This window comes from Barbatula barbatula (genome assembly GCF_947034865.1).
Source record: "Barbatula barbatula genome assembly, chromosome: 12".
In the NCBI taxonomy this organism is placed as follows: Eukaryota; Metazoa; Chordata; class Actinopteri; order Cypriniformes; family Nemacheilidae; genus Barbatula; species Barbatula barbatula.
Window position 1 is genome coordinate 21,871,228 of NC_136775.1, and position 17,816 is coordinate 21,889,043.

The window sequence follows — 17,816 nt, forward strand, 5'->3', positions numbered from 1 at the left end:
TTGCACTCCTAGCAAGATACTCAAATTTGCCGGCGGTGAAAAATACTGTATGTTGGCAACACAGTAGAAACATGTTAAAACATATTGACAACACTTAGCTAAGTGTTAAGGTGTGTAAAAACACTGATTGTAGCAGTCACACCTGTGGCATGACACGTTTTACTTTGTTAAATTAAAAAAATATACAGTGAGGAAAATAAGTATTTGAACACCCTGCTATTTTGCAAGTTCTCCCACCTAGAAATCATGGAGGGGTCTGAAATTGTCATCGTAGGTGCATGTCCACTGTGAGAGACATAATCTAAAAAAAATCCAGAAATCACACTATTTTAACTATTTATTTGCATGATACAGCTGCAAATAAGTATTTAAACACCTGAGAAAATCAATGTTAATATTTGGTACAGTAGCCTTTGTTTGCAATTACAGAGGTCAAACGTTTCCTGTAGTTTTTCACCAGGTTTGCGCACACACTGCAGGAGGGATTTTGGCCCACTCCTCCACACAGATCTTCTCTAGATCAGTCCACTTTCTGGCCTGTCGCTGAGAAACACGGAGTTTGAGCTCCCTCCAAAGACTCTCTATTGGGTTTAGGTCTGGAGACTGGCTAGGCCATGCCAGAACCTTGATATGCTTCTTACAGAGCCACTCCTTGGTTATCCTGGCTGTGTGCTTCGGGTCATTGTCATGTTGGAAAACCCAGCCTCGACCCATCTTCAATGCTCTAACTGAGGGAAGGAGGTTGTTCCCCAAAATCTCCCAATACATGACCCCGGTCATCCTCTCCTTAATACAGTGCAGTCGCCCTGTCCCATTTGCAGATAAACACCCACATAGCATGATGCTACCAACTAATAATGTTAGTTATTAATGCCATGAAACAGAAAGTTGTTCTAATTCGAACTTGCAATGTCCAGTCTGTCCCAAACTTCACAAGTTTGATAGGAGTCCTATCCTGAACTACATGGCAAAATGTATTCACAATCATAGCACCATGTTTTACACTGTTATACACTCCTAGCAAAATACTAAAATATGGCAGCAAGTGTTACAAATACTAGCAACATGCCAGAAACATGTTAAAACATACTGTATATAAATATATTCAGTGACCTGATGAATGGGCAAAAGGAACTGGCTCCATGTCCCCTATATGAGCGTTAAAGCTGCTGTTTTGTTTCCCTGATGGGACCAGTGATAATATTTTGTGGCTTGGATGGCTTTTGTTCTTGATCATTTTCTCCCCTTCGTAAAGCAGAGCTTTGTGATTGTGTTCTGTAGAGTTCAGTTCCAATGATGTATTGGGTGAAACACATTACCCTCTGTATGGTTTTGCGTTTGAGGGTAGAGTATATGTAAATACAGGATGATTTAAATTCAAAAACACACAGTAGTGGATCACTGAAGCGTGTCGCAATTACACACAGTAAATCCCCTCCTTCCGTTCACTGTTTGCATTATTCCCCTCCATGTATTCGCCTCTGCGTTACCGTTCACTTGTTATTGTGCCTGAGATTTGTTGAGTTGGGCAGAGTGAGAGTGTGAGAGAGCCTGAAAGCGTGTGCGTGAGAGTTGGCAACCATTAGCTTGTGATTGAGCAGACCACTCATGCTCATGCAAGGCACTCTTGTGTTACAGGAGAGGCATTAACACAGAAGTGGTGCTAAACTGTTTTACAGTTTTACTTCACAATTCAGTACTTCATAGTCTCTGTAATGTGTATCAGCAATACATTTCTAACGTTTATAATGTGTTTAGAAACAATTCTCAGAATCATCTTTATACAAACTTTAATAATAAAAGTCTAGAAAAAACAAAGAAAGAATTTTGCCAAAAGTTCGCATAAAGGGCCGTCCAATTGCGAGGCTAAAACCTGTTAGATGTATAAATGTATACTTTATATATATTATACCAAAAAACAAATGTTACACATGCTGAAAAGTCAAATAGTACATGAGAATTTTGTGAGTACTGACTTAGTGGGCGATCACACAGAACACGTTTTTCATGTTTGAAAACGTTGCTTTTTCAGTTGGCTTTTTTAAAAGAGCTGCACGCAGTGGTTCTTTGCTTCAAGGCAACAACCGATGAACTGTCATTTAAGGAATATAGCTCAAGCTCTCTAGTTGCTGCTAACCCTGATGTTAGCAGAAACTTTAAAACGGTTAAAGCAGAGGGTGCTTGCTCTGACCTTGCTCGGTTAAACTCCATCATTGCAGTCTCCGGACGTTTCAAGCAACTGTAAAGTTCACCACAACGGAAGCCCTGCCTCTCAATTCATTCGATTGGCCAATGGAAAAATGGCGAATGACGTCAAGCGCTTTTCTGCTCAACCTCAGGCTCTTAGAGCGCTCTGGCAAAACGTGAGGCACTCGGCGCACATAAACAGCATGCAAGACTCTCACTGCCAACAAAAAACACAACAATTGCTTGTCACTGCAAAAAAACATGTTCTGTGTGATCCAAGCCTACTTCAGTACTTAACCAATCACTCCGTATTAAACGACAAGCATGTATGTTATTCTGCAGCTGGATGTGAGTCCATCCCCGAGGCAATGGTAGAGCAAGAGGAGGAACCAGCCCTGCAGCAGGATTCAGCCAAGTACATTAAGAAGAAACAACCATCCAAAAGAGCAAAAAACAAGTCAGGTAAGAAATCAAAACTTGCAGCAACCTGAGAAGAAGACATTTGTTTTGTACAGAGAAAACGGTCCCTTTTATTCAAGATCCCCCCAAATATAAGATAAGTTTTCCTGTCCTTTAGCAGAACCGTATGGAGCTGTGAATGATCCAAAGCCCAATTACATGCATTGAGACCATGTGTCAATCACTTGCAAGAATGGATCTTTTAATGTTTCATCTTTTTTTGTGTTCAACAGAACAATGAATGTATACAGGTTTGGAACAACTTGAGGTTGAGTAATTAAATGACAGAATATTCATTTTCAGGTGAACTATCCCTGTTTTCATGGCAAGAAGTAGCCTGTGTAAGCTAAGGTGTTCATTGTTGACTCTGCCTTACATGTTCAAAACCTGGTCTCTTTCAGCCCCAATACATGTAGATCTTTACATTTTAATTTATGCATTTGGCAGATGCTTTTATCCTAAGCGACTTACATAGCATTATCCTATACATTTGTTTCTAAGTATGTGCTTACCACTTTTTTCAAATGTGGGCCTGTAATTTTTTTTAAATATAAATTAATAGCGCAGAGGAGATTTCCCGGTGGGAAATGTTGAGATATAAAGAAATAACAATAATTTAATAACAATAATCATTTTCTTTTGCTCACTTCTTACTAGCTGTTGGGATTTATGTGTCCCAGTGTTTTAATGCAGCATCTGTAACAAGCGCTCGTCAATGGCAAAAGATTGACCAATCAACTAAAAAAAGACTTGATTTTGATTTGATAGAACTTTCAGCCAATCAAATTGAAGGATGCAGAAGTTACTATCGGTAGGCGGGCGCTTAACCTGTGCGAACTCCAGTGTGGTGATTCAGTTTTAATGATGACCGTGTAGTGAGATGTAAGAAGGCAAACATATCAAAGCCAACGGTTTTACAATAAAAATATTAAATGGTAAGATTCAGAGATTCAAACTACTTAACTTTTGTTTGTTTTGCTGTTGAAAACTTAGACAAAATTTAAATGGTTTGTCACAATCGAAGACGTGTGTTTGAGTTAACATGTCTAAAAACATACTCAAACAGATAAGTTTATGGCAAATGATGTGACCATGACATAAGATGTGACTGTGTGTATATGGTCCATTTTATTAACATGGAAGAATTCAAAAGACTGCAGAGAAGCATTTTGTCTGCCTAGCTAGCTAGCGGAATAATATTCCAGGATTTACGTGAAATATTAATATTTTCCAGCATGAGCAGCTCGAACCGCATACCAAGCTAGAGTTAAGCAACATTTTATGAGTATAAGAGCTGAGAATGAATGAGAGGAGAATTAGAATTAATAATTTGTTTCAGAATTCCATCTCTTATTCTGTATTCAGAATTCCAAAGTAATGACACTTTGACTTGGCAACATTAGTCAGAGGAATTCCTATGTGTCATATTCTTAACATCTTTCTAATTCTAATGCATAAAGTGATTTTTTCCGATCACTTGTTTGACCAATTGGACGAAAAGGTAGAGTAATAATGTCATGTTTTCAAATACGTACTGGGGTATTCTTTAATTCACCATGTACACATACCATGGTACATGAATATGGTGATCATACATCATGTTACATACATAATGTTGCATAGTTGCAGAGAACTTGCTGTGTTTGCTTGAACTGGACTAGTAGCTGTTTGTTAGCAAAGGACTATTGAAGTTCCTGAACTGATTTTAAGGTAAGTTTTGTTTGTTAAGCAGCTGTTGTTAACACCTAGCCATTTAGATTGAGTTTTCACCTCGCACTTTTAGTAACTTTGAAGCCTTGATCTGTCATTATTCTGCCACATTATGTCAGGTTTCTCTTGGTCTAGTGGCAGGATCATGACTGAACCTCATGTTTAATGTGGAGAGAGGCAATTATTGTTGATTTGGCTTGCCATATGCTCCCTCCTGTCTTTTCTCTATTCCCGTCATCTTGTTTCCTAGTTATTGCTTGTTAATTATTTCATGCCCTACACCTGTTCCCCTCTTGATTGATCCCTTATTTAATGTGGAGTGCCGTCTTCAGGAATAGAGGACAGCAGCATGTCAAGCTGCATGATCAAGTCATTTAGCAGACGCTTTTATACAAATGAGGTAACAGCATGTTACTCATGTTACACCCGGCCCTAGAAACGTACATTTATTTGGGTCTCCTCAGGCTAGGATTGAAATAGTGTTTTGTGCATTGTTATATTTAAAAACGCATCTCATTGAGGATAATATTTCATACACAACTACGGTCTGGTGACATTCGCTGTAACACCGGCACTGTTAATTTATCTGGTCAACAGTGACTTTCTGGCTCTTTGAAACAACTTCAATGGTGTGCTTTTTAGCTAGGAAATTCATTTAAAATGTCTGCTTTTATCATAAAGTATGCATTATTGGTGTCAGTATTTATTTTGAGTTTATATAGTTCAAAATACAGTATACTGTATACTATACATATATATATATATATATATACACACACACATATATATAAGCATATTTTTAGAACTGTGCTTTTGTGGTTATGTTCAGCATTATTTCCCATAATTTTATTTCCTGTGTAAATGCATTTATACCGCTTCAGTGCCACAATAACGGTCTGTGTAAATACACATTTGCGTGGTTTTATGCTGCTTCATATTTGGTTTCTGTGCTACCTTTGCTATGTAAAGACGCTTCATGATTGCTTAATGTATTTTATTAACATTTGAAACGGGTGTTTTAGTTTACTTGTATTGTATATGCATGTCATTAATGTATATGCATATCAGACATCATGTAATGCATACAGAAATCCAAGTAGTTTTTAAAAGTTTCACATTTCAGCTGTATTACATCAAGTCATTTAGCAGACGCTTTTATACAAATGAGGTAAACAATAGAAGCAATTGGAACAACATAGGGACAAAAAGTAAAAGCTGGTCTCATATAGCCCAGCACAGTATACAATAGTAAGGACTAAAAAAAAATTAAAGGATAGAAAGAGAAGAAAAGAAATAGAAGTCAGTACAAATTGGTCGGGTGTTTACGGAAGAGATGTGTTTTCAGTGATTCTTAAAGATGGCCACAGAATCTGCTGTATAACTGTATAATGTCTGTGCATTGTAGCATAAAGAGAAACATTTTAGTGGATGTTTAAAGTAAAAAAGTTTAAAACTCTCACGTATGCAAACAATATTCCCTTATCACGGGTGTCTGTCACTCTGGTAAAACAAGCAATCTGAATGGCACGCTTCAAATGAGTTTGCACTGTAATAAAAAATGTCTTTTTAACAAGAGACCTTTAGGTTTGTTAAAAGAAAGCAATAAACAGTAAAATATACTTTTCCAGAGCCCAGGAGTTTAGAGGACTGTGAACCTAACCACACATGCTATCAGAGCATCAATGACTAACACATGTTCTTTTAGACGTGACTTTCCTTCAACTCAATGAAATGCTCTTTTCATACTGATCACAGTTTGTGTGTTGTTAAAGTGTTTTGAATTATGTGCATTTATGAGTGATGGTTTGACTGCAAGCCCACAGAAATTCCCCAGTTTAATCAGCACATCCGTGATCATACAAAAATTAAGAATCTTACAGGAGCTAAAACAAATATCTTCTCTCTTTTTCCCCAGTGTACTTTGAAAAACCTCTAGACGTGTAGTTAATTTTTTTCATTATGCAGTAAAAACTGGGATGTGTTCCATTCTAAATATCAAGGATGTAAATTAGATAGATTTCCAGGTAGCCTCTATTTAAAAAAGCAACAATTTTAATGGCAAAGCTGTCAGCAGGTGTGTTTAATAAGTGTCTCATGGCAATTGAGCGGCAGTGAAAATCTGAGGATATCATATCATTTTTCTAAACACGACAAAAGCTGAACTGTTTGGATTCGCTTGGTAGCAGAGTACATGTGGTTTCTGTGGCCAACGTTCATAACTGCAAATAGAAAGCTCAGTAAGAAACTGGCCAATCAAAATTCCTGCATTCTATCTCTCCGTTTATCCTAGAACCAGACATTCCTGGAAATCACTCTACACTCCCTCCCATAGTTGAAATATGTTTTAAGTATTTCTGTCGCAAGAATTTTGGAAAATGTTTCATCAATATTATATATTTTAAGGACGAACCAACATTCCCACAAATAACTTTAACTTTATTAAAATAACTTTAGTTTAAGTATTTTTTTTATGTGTCCGGGCTACCATGAAGCTAAAGATGAATAAGAATATTTATATTAAATAATATTCTCACTGCTGTGATACTCCATAAGGCTCACATGTCTAAATTAGAAAAGCCCAAAAGTCTTTGACATTCCAGAATCTGAATATGGAAGGGTTTGTTTCACCCGTTTTATTTTCTGTCAAATAAAACAGATATTCCTTCAGGTCAACAAAATGTATCACACTTGTTCCTAATAAGTTCACGATTGGAGGCACTACTGAAGCCCATAGCGATAAGTTACTCTCCAAGGTTTAATACTTTAATTAAAATATATATATATAATTATTATACAAATTGTATCTTATTATTCAATTGTATCTTATTATTCGGATTCAGTAGGCACGTAAAGCTGTATTCGATGCATCCTTGATGTCAAGAACACACCCAGGTACTTTCATGCGTTCTCTGTTCTTGAGTATTGGAACCGGACTTTGATAGTTATTGATGACGTAGATTGAGAATAGGAGGACATGTTAACCAGGTGTGTGGTGACGTAGAACACCAGCTCCTGTGTTTACTCAACATGCATGTGTTGTGAACGCTGGCTCAAGCATCAGGTCCACAGCGCATGTTTTAACATGGCAGAGGGCTTTGTAGCGCCCCTGTAATGTGTAAAAACTCGTACTGCGTAGATCACACATACAGGCACGCATGGTATTGTTCTCATTGGCCCAAATAATTTTTGCACTGACATCCGTTAGCCCCGCCCAACTAAAAGTGCATGAAGTTACATTTTTAAAACTTTCTTTATATTATTTGTATGGCCTTACGTTTCTTTGCTAATGGAAGCTTTATATATAACACGGGGGATGCAGAACACGTTAGCAAGGCAACTGTATGCTGAGCAGTAAGAAAAGTGTGCATCGCTCTCAAGCACTTTTTATACATTTGTGTTAAGTTTCCTGTGAGAGCCTTGCTGCCACCTCTAATAATTCAAATACCCTTTTCCCAAGGATTTCCCAATGTGATTGGGTGCACATGTAACCGGTCCCACTCGCCCCGTTCTGCGCGGTCTTCGAACAGATGTCGGTCCGAATGAGAGACGGGCGCTCTAACTAGGAGCCCAAAGACCGCAGTCCCTATAGCTTCTGTCAGTAGAGCGTCTCTGTTGGTCGAAGAGTGAGGCTTACACACAGCTCTTCACTAGCTGGCCTCCGTTACACATAGCTGGAGCAGGGGCAAGCATGGCCAGTTTTTTGTCTTCTATAGCCAGGTTCTCGGTTCTCATGTCCTCATAACTTCCAAGGCCAGTTTATTAAATATATCAAACATTTCCCAGTCAGGCATCCTACTAGCAAGAGCATTTAAACTCACCGGACTGAATGATGTTTATATATTTCATTTTCAGCTGCTGCCATGTTCTTTTTATTGCAGAAGGATTGCACCTACATGACAAAAAAAATCGTAGGTATATATGTTTATATATACATATATATATATATATATACATGTATATATATATATATATATATAGTGCCTCCAATTCGACTGGCGAGAAATAAACGGAGCGCTTTTTGTCACGTGCCGTTGCCATGGTGAATCGTGTTATCTTCGCTCAATTGATGATGGCTTTTTAAAGCCGCGATGAACGCGCGGAACCTCGGGTGAATTTACTCAGAGATTGAACTCATTGAAACCAGCTGTTCTGAAACAGAAAACTCAGAGTAGCGGTTATCTGAGTAAATCAACTCAGAGTTCATATTTTAACTCAGTGTTGCTTGAACCTCCTTATTGAAACGGGTCCCTGGTCCTCTCTCGTCCTTCCCTGTTGTCGCTCCTCTCATATGCTTGCGGAGCTCCTCCGTGCGAAATGCTAGACCGGTGCAGGCACAGCTGACGCCCGTTATCACTCACGTCCCCAGCCTCGCGCCGTTTCCTCACGGCTCTTGTCCGGCCCTGTTAGCCACATACTGTAAATATATTTCCTTTAAAAAAATACAGATTCAGTTTTAGAGGTTAACCCAAAAACCATGGTTAAAAGTGATGGACGACACTTATTTTAGTGTTGTTCATTTTACTTATGACTCGTGTCTCAGAACCTTGCCTTTTTCCCTTTCCATTGTTATTTTACGCATTTAACGGTCTCTCTGAGACACAACTAGCTGTTTGCTAATGATGGTTCTACAGTTCTTCGCGGCGCACGTCACAGAAGAGTGATTAATCACATGTTCCAACATGTAGTCAGATTATCCTTCCCCTCTATACAGCCACCGAGACAAAATATGTACAAATATTACTGTTATATTACTTGAATGTGAATATGAAATAATAGCATTTTTTTCTGGTATTTTGACTGGTTTCTCCCGTTTTCATTTTCTGCATAGAAATGCAAATAGAAAGTGTTTTGGATACTCTTTTTAGTAGTTCATCAAATCAAACAAAAACAAAAATTATCTTTCACCTTAACAGATATCTGTAAATGGTAAATTCAGATGAACACAAAATGGTCTTTTAATTTTTTCTCTTTAATTTTGTTTGTTAATTGTTTCTGCGGCTTTAACGTGTCAATTTATTTTATTAGAAAACAATTGTATTTTAAAAATATTTTGGAAATGGATGACTTTGACCCAAGGTTGTGATTATGAGTGAAGGCTGGTAGCTCATTCCAGGACCAGAGCGATTATAATACCTCCTGGTGATAATAAATAGGTGTCGACGACTGTAGAGGACGAGAGGGAACATAGACCAGTAAGAGTGTGTTAAGGTAAGAGGGTGAGTTTCCTGTAGCTGTCCTGAAGGCCAATGCTGCCCAGAAATAAAAGCCCTGAACAGATGGGAACTTCTTCAGTACCCCTTAAAAAAGTTGGCCTCATGAAACTGGCTTATAAAATGAGCGAAAGAGACGAGTGGGTGAAATCATTGAGCAGCACATATACAAAGAGCGTAAATGGTAAACATGGGAAGTGAAAACCGTCATCCATCAAACACCACAAGATATCAGATGACTAAAATATGACTAAAACTAAATGGTGCGTTATTCAAAAGACTAAGACTAAATTATTATTTTATTGCGGGTTGTGCCAGCTGTTTTAGCAATATCTACCTTCCCCCCAATTACGTAAATAGCAATGGTTTTGTTATAACTGAATTAACTACACGGAAGCATTGCAAATTAGTCCTCTGAGTGGCACGACTTTGACATGACATGAAATGATGAAGCAAAAGATAGCTGATTCTTTAACACTCATTAAAGAAAAGGTTATATTAGGTGCTTCATCAACTTTTAAGGTGTTCAATAGAACCGTTTGTATAGGGTATCCTGGTTGATTCAGTAACAGTGCATTTCCCTTTCCATCCAAATTCCCAAACAAACACAATTGCTTACACAATTTCTTTCTGGACTTCACATCTCTCCACATTTAATGTTCATGGTTAGAAAAATGAAGAGCAGTCTATACAGACTAGGTGGTCCTGTGGTCCCCCATTTTTGTGATTTCAACAACACAAAATAATCACCATAAAAACGATGGTGATTATTTTATTAAAAATGCTCAACTTAGAATAATATTTATGTATTCAATATGAATAAGAAACATTTTTAATAGATGTATGAAATATGCACTTGTCACGTATCAGAATTTGGTTGGAGTACTCTTTGAAAGCCGATGCTGTGTTTTCCTCGGCCTGTAGAATATTTCGCACATCCAACTTTTACAGGGACTGTAAACACGCATTAGGAACAGAAAAAGGACTGGAGAATCATGCAAGGGCAAATGACCAAATCGCATGTCTAGCTCTGTGGATGGACAAGGAGCACAGAGTGGCGAAAGGTCGGGAAATATCCACGCTTTTAAACTCTTATCAACAAAATCTCTATTACCTCTCAAGCATAATTGACATGATCGAATATCTGTGTGCAAATCAGCTGCCATTAAGAGGAGATCGTGACGCATTTAGTGTCATGTCGGATGGTTGCAGTGTGCAGTGGGCACCGGGCCTGAGTCTCTAGATCTGTTATGGTTGTGGACAGAACCCAAGAGCAGGCAGACATGTGTCGAACAACAGGACTTTATTTCAAAACAAAGAACCTCGATGGGGAAAACATGAACACAAACAAGACTGAAAACTAAAACTTCCCACAAGGGGGACAAAACAAACAAGGTCCTAAGAATAACAAACTAAGTCCACAAACTTGAGTCCAGGGAACAGGAACACGGGTAATCCAGACAGACGAAGGGTAAATGTGCAAAGTGTGCAAAATGAACCGACAAGAGACAGAGGGAAACTGGGGCTTGATAAAGGGAAACACTAACAAGGACTGATGACACAGGGAGAGTGGTGGCAGGTGACATGGATGAAACACTAAGGGAAAGCTAACAGGAGGATTGCACGAGGCAGGTGAGGGGACTGAAACACTAAGGGAAAGATGGACCAGGGCTGGAGACAAGACTAACACTAATGGGCCGCTAACCGGGGAAACAAGGGGGCGGGACTAAAGGACGTGACACCGGAGAGAGAGCATGGCTTCTCAAACCAAAACAATGCTCTTTCTCCACACAAAACACATGGGACTGACATGATCCTGCCCCAAGACTCGAAAACCAAGACAAGGAGAGGCAGGATCATGACAAGATCAGGATTTAGGTTCTTCCCGCACCGCACCTAATTTTTAGATGCATCTTCAACACAAAGAACAAATTTAACAAAATGATTCAGGCTATATGCACACTCATACATCTTATATCACTGCTGTTTCTGAAACCTTGTATCTCCATAGTTTGTGATTTTTCTTTTTTGCAGTAAATTATGACTGCCTCATAAAGGCAATGAGGAGACAAAAAACAATCACCTAGTTTTTTTAAAAAACCAAACAATGCAAGTATGACATATTGACTATAAGCAAAACATATAAGGTTATACAAGTCAAAACAAAAAAAACACAGAAGACAAAGACACGCATACAAACGCACACACAGACACACACACAGGGGCCTAGAACCACACACCCAAGATAAGGAAAGAGAAGCACAGGTCAAATATTAAACAGACTATAAATTCCTATATGCAGTGTTAATTAAATAAAACTTTAAAATTCTAGCAGCCCCCCCGGCCAGGCAAACAGTGCAAAACAGTATGCAAACAGTGGCGAGGAACCCAAAACTCAATTGGAGGAGAAAAAAAACTCAGATGGAATCCAGGCCTAACCAGGGGATTCCCGTTCCCCTCTGGCAAAAGCTGCAGCCTCTACACGAGCTCGACAGTGCTTGCACAACAAGGCAAAATAAAAAAAATTATTCAAGATTATCATTAATAATCTAATAGAAGCTGAAATTTTGAAGTGAAGACTTGTCGCCACGTCCTTCTTTATCCAGCTCTATCATCTCAGCTTTTGTCAGGTCTGGTCAGGTCACCTTGGAACAATGAGACCGTAGACTAGAGAGTAGATTACTGTTCTGCACTCTTTGATGCAATAAATACATCAGTTGTTATTGGAAGTGTTCCTGGTTCCGGTTGATCTAACTACTGACCAGACGCCTAAGAGCGTAGTGCACGTGAAGGACTGTAATACAAGAGAAGCCATATAGGGCTTTATAGGCAAAAAGCTAGATTTTAAAGTTAATGTAATGCTTTATAGGTAACCAGTGCAAAGTTGACAGAACCGGGCTAATATGCTCATACTTTTTGTATGTGTAATACACATTTTGGACCAGTTGGAGTTTTTGTAATTTGCCTGCAGGGCAACCACCTAATAGTGCATTACAGTAATCTAGGCTTGATGTCATAAAGGCATGAATTAGGTTCTCTGCATCTCATGGTGACAGCATATGACGTGCTTTGGCCCTTCTTGATCAACCAGTGTTACGCCACGTCTCGACTCATGTGTTTTAATACAGTGGCGTAGTCAGGTCCGGGCCCATATGCAAAAACTTTTATCGGGGCACCTCCGTCTGTTTGCGACCGCGTTGCACATTACTGGACATTGGTTGTGTACTCAGGTTGGTTATTTAAATATTAATGCACGGTCAAATAGTAATGGCAGACCCCAAGGGAGTGCAAACTCCCAAGAGTGCAAGCTCTGTTCAACCGTTTACAGACTAAAGTGGCTTCTGTAACTGGACATGTAAATGTATTTTTTGTCTACCAAACTATTTTTTGTCTTTTATTTTTCAAAGAGATTGTTCTTTGGCTGTTTTTAAAGTTTTTATTGTGTTTATCGGGTGCACTGTAACGTGTTCATGTTTCCTTTTTTTTAAAACACATTATTTTTCACATATTGTACCTTTTAAAACTGAGGTTGACAGAACAAGATGACAGAACAAGCGTCTGTCTATCTCATAGTCTGTGTTTGTACAGTTTTGTTTTTGGCAGCATGCTGACAATTATACACTTAAGTCTCACATTAAATGCTATTTTGATGAAGATAAAGTATTGTAAAAGCACTTTCCTTGACAAAATACACTTTTGTAAAGAAGATTTAAAAAAAAATAGCAGAAAGTTGAGCATAATTTACAAAGCAGTCTGGTGACACAAAACATTTGTCTCAATATCGCCCTCTTAGTTTGACACGTAAAAAGCAACCTGTTTGCGTGACGTATTTTGTGTTATTAAGTCAAATTACATCATACTGTAATAAAGGTTTAAAATTAAACATCAAGATTTTCAAAAAGTTCTCATTCTTTAGGTGTACCTTCCTCAGAGATGCACGTTAATAAAAGTTAAAACAAAGTGATTTCAATCACTTCAGGCTCATTGAAACAAGTGAAAATAAAAGAGTTAGTGTGTCTGGGAGGCATCATAACTTGCATTTAACAATGTAAACAGTTTGTGGATTTTAGCTTTGGCCACAGTGTTGCAGTAAATCTAAGCATCAATCCCAGATATACCCAGACAACCACAGATGCACCCTTGAATGAACATTCTGTCTTCCTTTACTCAACCTCTTTGAGCCTGTATGACTTTCTTTCTTCCGCAGAACACAAAATAAGATATTTTGAAGAAAGTTGATAACCGAACAGCGGTGGCACCCATTGACTTCTATTGTATGGAAACAAAACCAATGCAAGTGAATGCCTGCCATCGCTGTTCTGTCAACAACATTTCTCAAAATATCTTCTTTTGCGTTCTGCCAAAGAAATAAAGTCATACAGGTTTGAAATGACAAGAGGGTGAGTAAATGATGACAGAGTTTTCTTTTTTGCGTGAACTATCCCTTTAACCCCGTGCACCAACTGATGTAAGAACATCTAATTCAATGTACAATTCAGTGCATCATTGAAAGTGAATTCGAAGTTCCTTTTTACATGTAATGTATTCACGTTTCATTAAGTACAATTACGGTGGAAAATTGAAATAGAAATATTTTTAACTGCAAAACGTGAACCTTGTAATGATACTTTTAATTTTTCATTAATTTTTCAATAATACAAATAATATAACAATGCCACCTAAATAACTAATGTTTAGTTTATACATGTTTTACATTATATTTACAAGGAATAAATATGTGATAACGAGGACTATATTTTATCAACCAACAATATTTCTTTCTTTGTAATTTCTTTCATTCTCATATAGTGTAGTTTTAATCCAAAATCCTGTTGGGACTTGGCAAAATATGTTTAAATTCCAAGGTTTCAATTAATCTTGTCCCAGTGTATGTGAATGAGCTTTTGTGCTCTTATAAGGTTAAGGCGGGGAATTCATTGACTGCTGGGTTCTGGTTAGGATGTAAATTTACCCCTTGGTTTGTGGATTGTTACTGTATGTGATGTACAGTACGTGAATTCTTGAATTAAGATATTAGAATATTGCAGACAGTATATGTTGATAAACAAAGTTATAAAGATGCACACTTCGCTCTTCGTTTAACCCTTTGTGACATTTTCTGTAGTGATTCCTGTGTTGTAGTGTAAAAGGTGCAACAAAGCTAAAGCTAAAGATTTGTCACATTTACATTTGACAGACAATTTAATTGAAAGTGACCTCCATTGCATTTAATATATACAGTTCATTTATTCTATCAGTGTGCGTTGCCTGTAAATCGAACCCTTACAGTTTGTGTTGCTAGCTCTGTGCTCTCTCTACTGAGCTACAGGAACACTTTTGCAGCATGAATGGACTGTACAGTCAACATTTGATGAATTCATAAAAAGTCTCTGGCTCTTTTTCTGTTTGTCTTCCATGCTACACTGAGCGGATTTGTTTGTCTTTTCAGTGTTAATGTAGCTCATCTCCATCTGCTATAGGAAGGGCAGATGGAGATGCAGACCAATGTTACGGGGTGTTATAGATGTCCACAGGAATAAGTACTGGGTAAACTGAAGGATTGTCAGTTTCAATTATTACCAATATAAGCTTAAAGTAAATATATTGATGTTGAAACCATACAGACCTGTGGTATATATGGATTTTAAAGTGTTTGTTTAAATAGATCTTCCAGTATAGCCTACATCTTATTTTTTTCTCTATGTGCTCCAAATTATCTCTTTCTGGGTGTTCAACATAGCTTATCAGACCTCACATATCATAATATAGAACAAAAGATGTGTGTTTCCTGTCCAATGCACAGCCAAAGCCACTGTGTATGACTGCAGTACAAGTGGAAACCAAATCCCATAGTGTGCTTCATATCCACTTTCTTTACCATTCTGTACAGAAGATGGTCATTTGTCTACAGCTTGGCCGTGGAGTTTTCCATTGTGTGTAATGTTTGCCTATGCACATGTAATTTAAGCACTCAAGTCTTTCTACAGGAGCCAAACCACTTACCCTGTACTTTAAATCCATGGATTTAAATCCATTCAAACCCATTTGAAATCTGTATTGTTTTGTAAGTAATACATAACTAAATAAGACTTAAAAATATAACAAAAACGCAAGCCTCGTCATTCTTTTGTACGAAGCAATAGGGCAAAATTTTTGTATAAATATATACAAAAAATATATATTTTTTCATTGCAGTTTTAGTGTTTAATACACTAATGAGCAACACCTCTTCAAGAAGCTGTTTTTAATAATGATCTTCTTATATAACTTAGATTTTTTTATCCACATTGTCATCAGGCTCTTTCTGGTCCATGAAGTGCAAAATGCAGACGGATAAAATGTCTAAAAATTAGTTTTTCTAGCTTTAAAGATTTTAATGATAAGGTGACTGAGGTTTCCGTCACTGCTGAAGAGATTTACACCACGATGCGAGGGTTTACCCCCACACAAAATAAATTTAAAATAAGCACAATGTGAGGAGTATTTCTGGTTTTATGAAAAAAATATTTTTCCCCCAACTTTTACCCAAGATTATGGGTATTCGTAAGCCCAGTGTCATGATCCCTGTCTGTGTTTCCCCTGTACTGTGTTAAGTTGTATCTTCCCCTTGGTTTATTATTCTTCTGTTTTACTTTATTAAATGTTTGACACTGGATTTGGAGCCACTCCTGCCTGCCAAAAAAAGTATAGCTGGGTAACCAAATACCAAAATACAGAATGGTAAGAAATGAGCAAAGTACTGAAGAGTAAAACAGGATGGGTAAACAGTAATTTATAACCATGTGCTACCTGATTGTGTGTGTACCTGCTTCTCCGGCACCAAACAGCTGAGGGAAAGTGAAAGTAAAGAGGTATGTGTGAGTGCAGGACGCCAGTGCGGATTTACTTCGTCACAAAGATACAGTTCTTTGCGCTGTGAAACACGCATGACACGTTTATGATTTTTAATGAATGCCAGGAATTATCTCTTTGGTACTTTGCAGACAATAAATAAGGTCTGCTGCGATATTCTGATTGCTCGCAGCCTAAAAGACTATGCAGTATTTAAAACAAAGCCCGTTTGCAGAAGTCGTGCCACTCGGCGGGGATGTTTGCAATGCCGCTGGGCAGCTGTTCACATCATAGCAAGTACACAAACCTGTGCCCGAGATCGCTTAACCTGACCTGACCCGAACCTGCCATTACAGTTACATTTTAAACCTGAAGTGCGTTTCATATATCGAACAACTCGGATGAAACAGGCCCTTTCTGCACAAAGGGAAAAAAAGAAATGGCACAGACTTACGAAACGCGGTTGTTGGTAAACAGGTGTACAAATCACATAAATCCGTCTGGAACTCAAACTTGAAACGTCAAAAACGCAGTTGCAAAACTTTTTACACAAATATATCCGTCTGAGTACGAGTTATGAAGGAAGAGAACAGCATCTACAGTTGATGGTTTCAGTGCCATCCTCCTCTGATTAAAAGTTAGTCCAGCTGCACTAAAGTTCCTCTCACTGGTGGAGCTACATGCAGGAATGCTGAGGATACAATGGAGTAGTCTTGAAACTAAAGGGAAAACACCACTGTTGTTTTTCCACAAGCCCAAGAGATTCCTGATGTACTGCATAACCCCATCTACCGTTTACCCACTCTTCAATCTCTGCCTCTACTGTCTTGCTTCTTTTAGTGTCAGGTTCATCTACTGATTCGCCACCAGTTGTAAAGCTGGCTGTGCGACACCTGGCATCTTGTTGAATATCTTCTCTTTCCTGGTAAGACAGCATACGGAGTTGACTGAATTTTGGCCACAGGAATATAGCAAGCTTGTGCGGTGTCTCGGTTTTGATTTTTCAGTTTAAACAATTAAGATATCTCTCACGAATGATGGTCTGATGTGGGCTGTCTGACGCCACAGGTCTGCAGTGGCGCTTAAGCCTCTTGTGCCACAAAGAAACCAGGTTAAGCTTGGGGTACAGATCACCATCTAGTTCCCTCTAGATCTCGCCTGATAGATTGGGTGAAGAAATTCCGGAGATATTACGTTGATTTTACGGCTTTCAAGTTTTTCACGGATCTTAGCATATACACGCTTTATTGAATCCAAGGTAACATAGACAGTGCTAAATCTGGTGTCTGACATTTGCCTGACAGTTGAAGACCAGTGGTTCCCAAATCCCATCTCGGGACCTCCTCGCACAATGTTTTATGTCTCTCCTTTTATACAACACTTGACTTAACTCACCAGCTGGTTAGTGTGTTCATTTGA

At 38.3% G+C, this 17,816-nt stretch overlaps 1 protein-coding gene across 1 annotated transcript in view; it reads left to right on the forward strand.

The window, feature by feature from the left end:
- bbs9 (Bardet-Biedl syndrome 9) overlaps positions 1–17,816 on the forward strand; it is a 109,983-nt gene that overhangs the window by 75,117 nt on the left and 17,050 nt on the right. Inside the window, exon 21 of the mRNA XM_079468735.1 lies at positions 2,530–2,649. Within this exon, the coding sequence (XP_079324861.1) occupies positions 2,530–2,649 (120 nt within the window). The remainder of the gene's footprint in view (positions 1–2,529; positions 2,650–17,816) is intronic.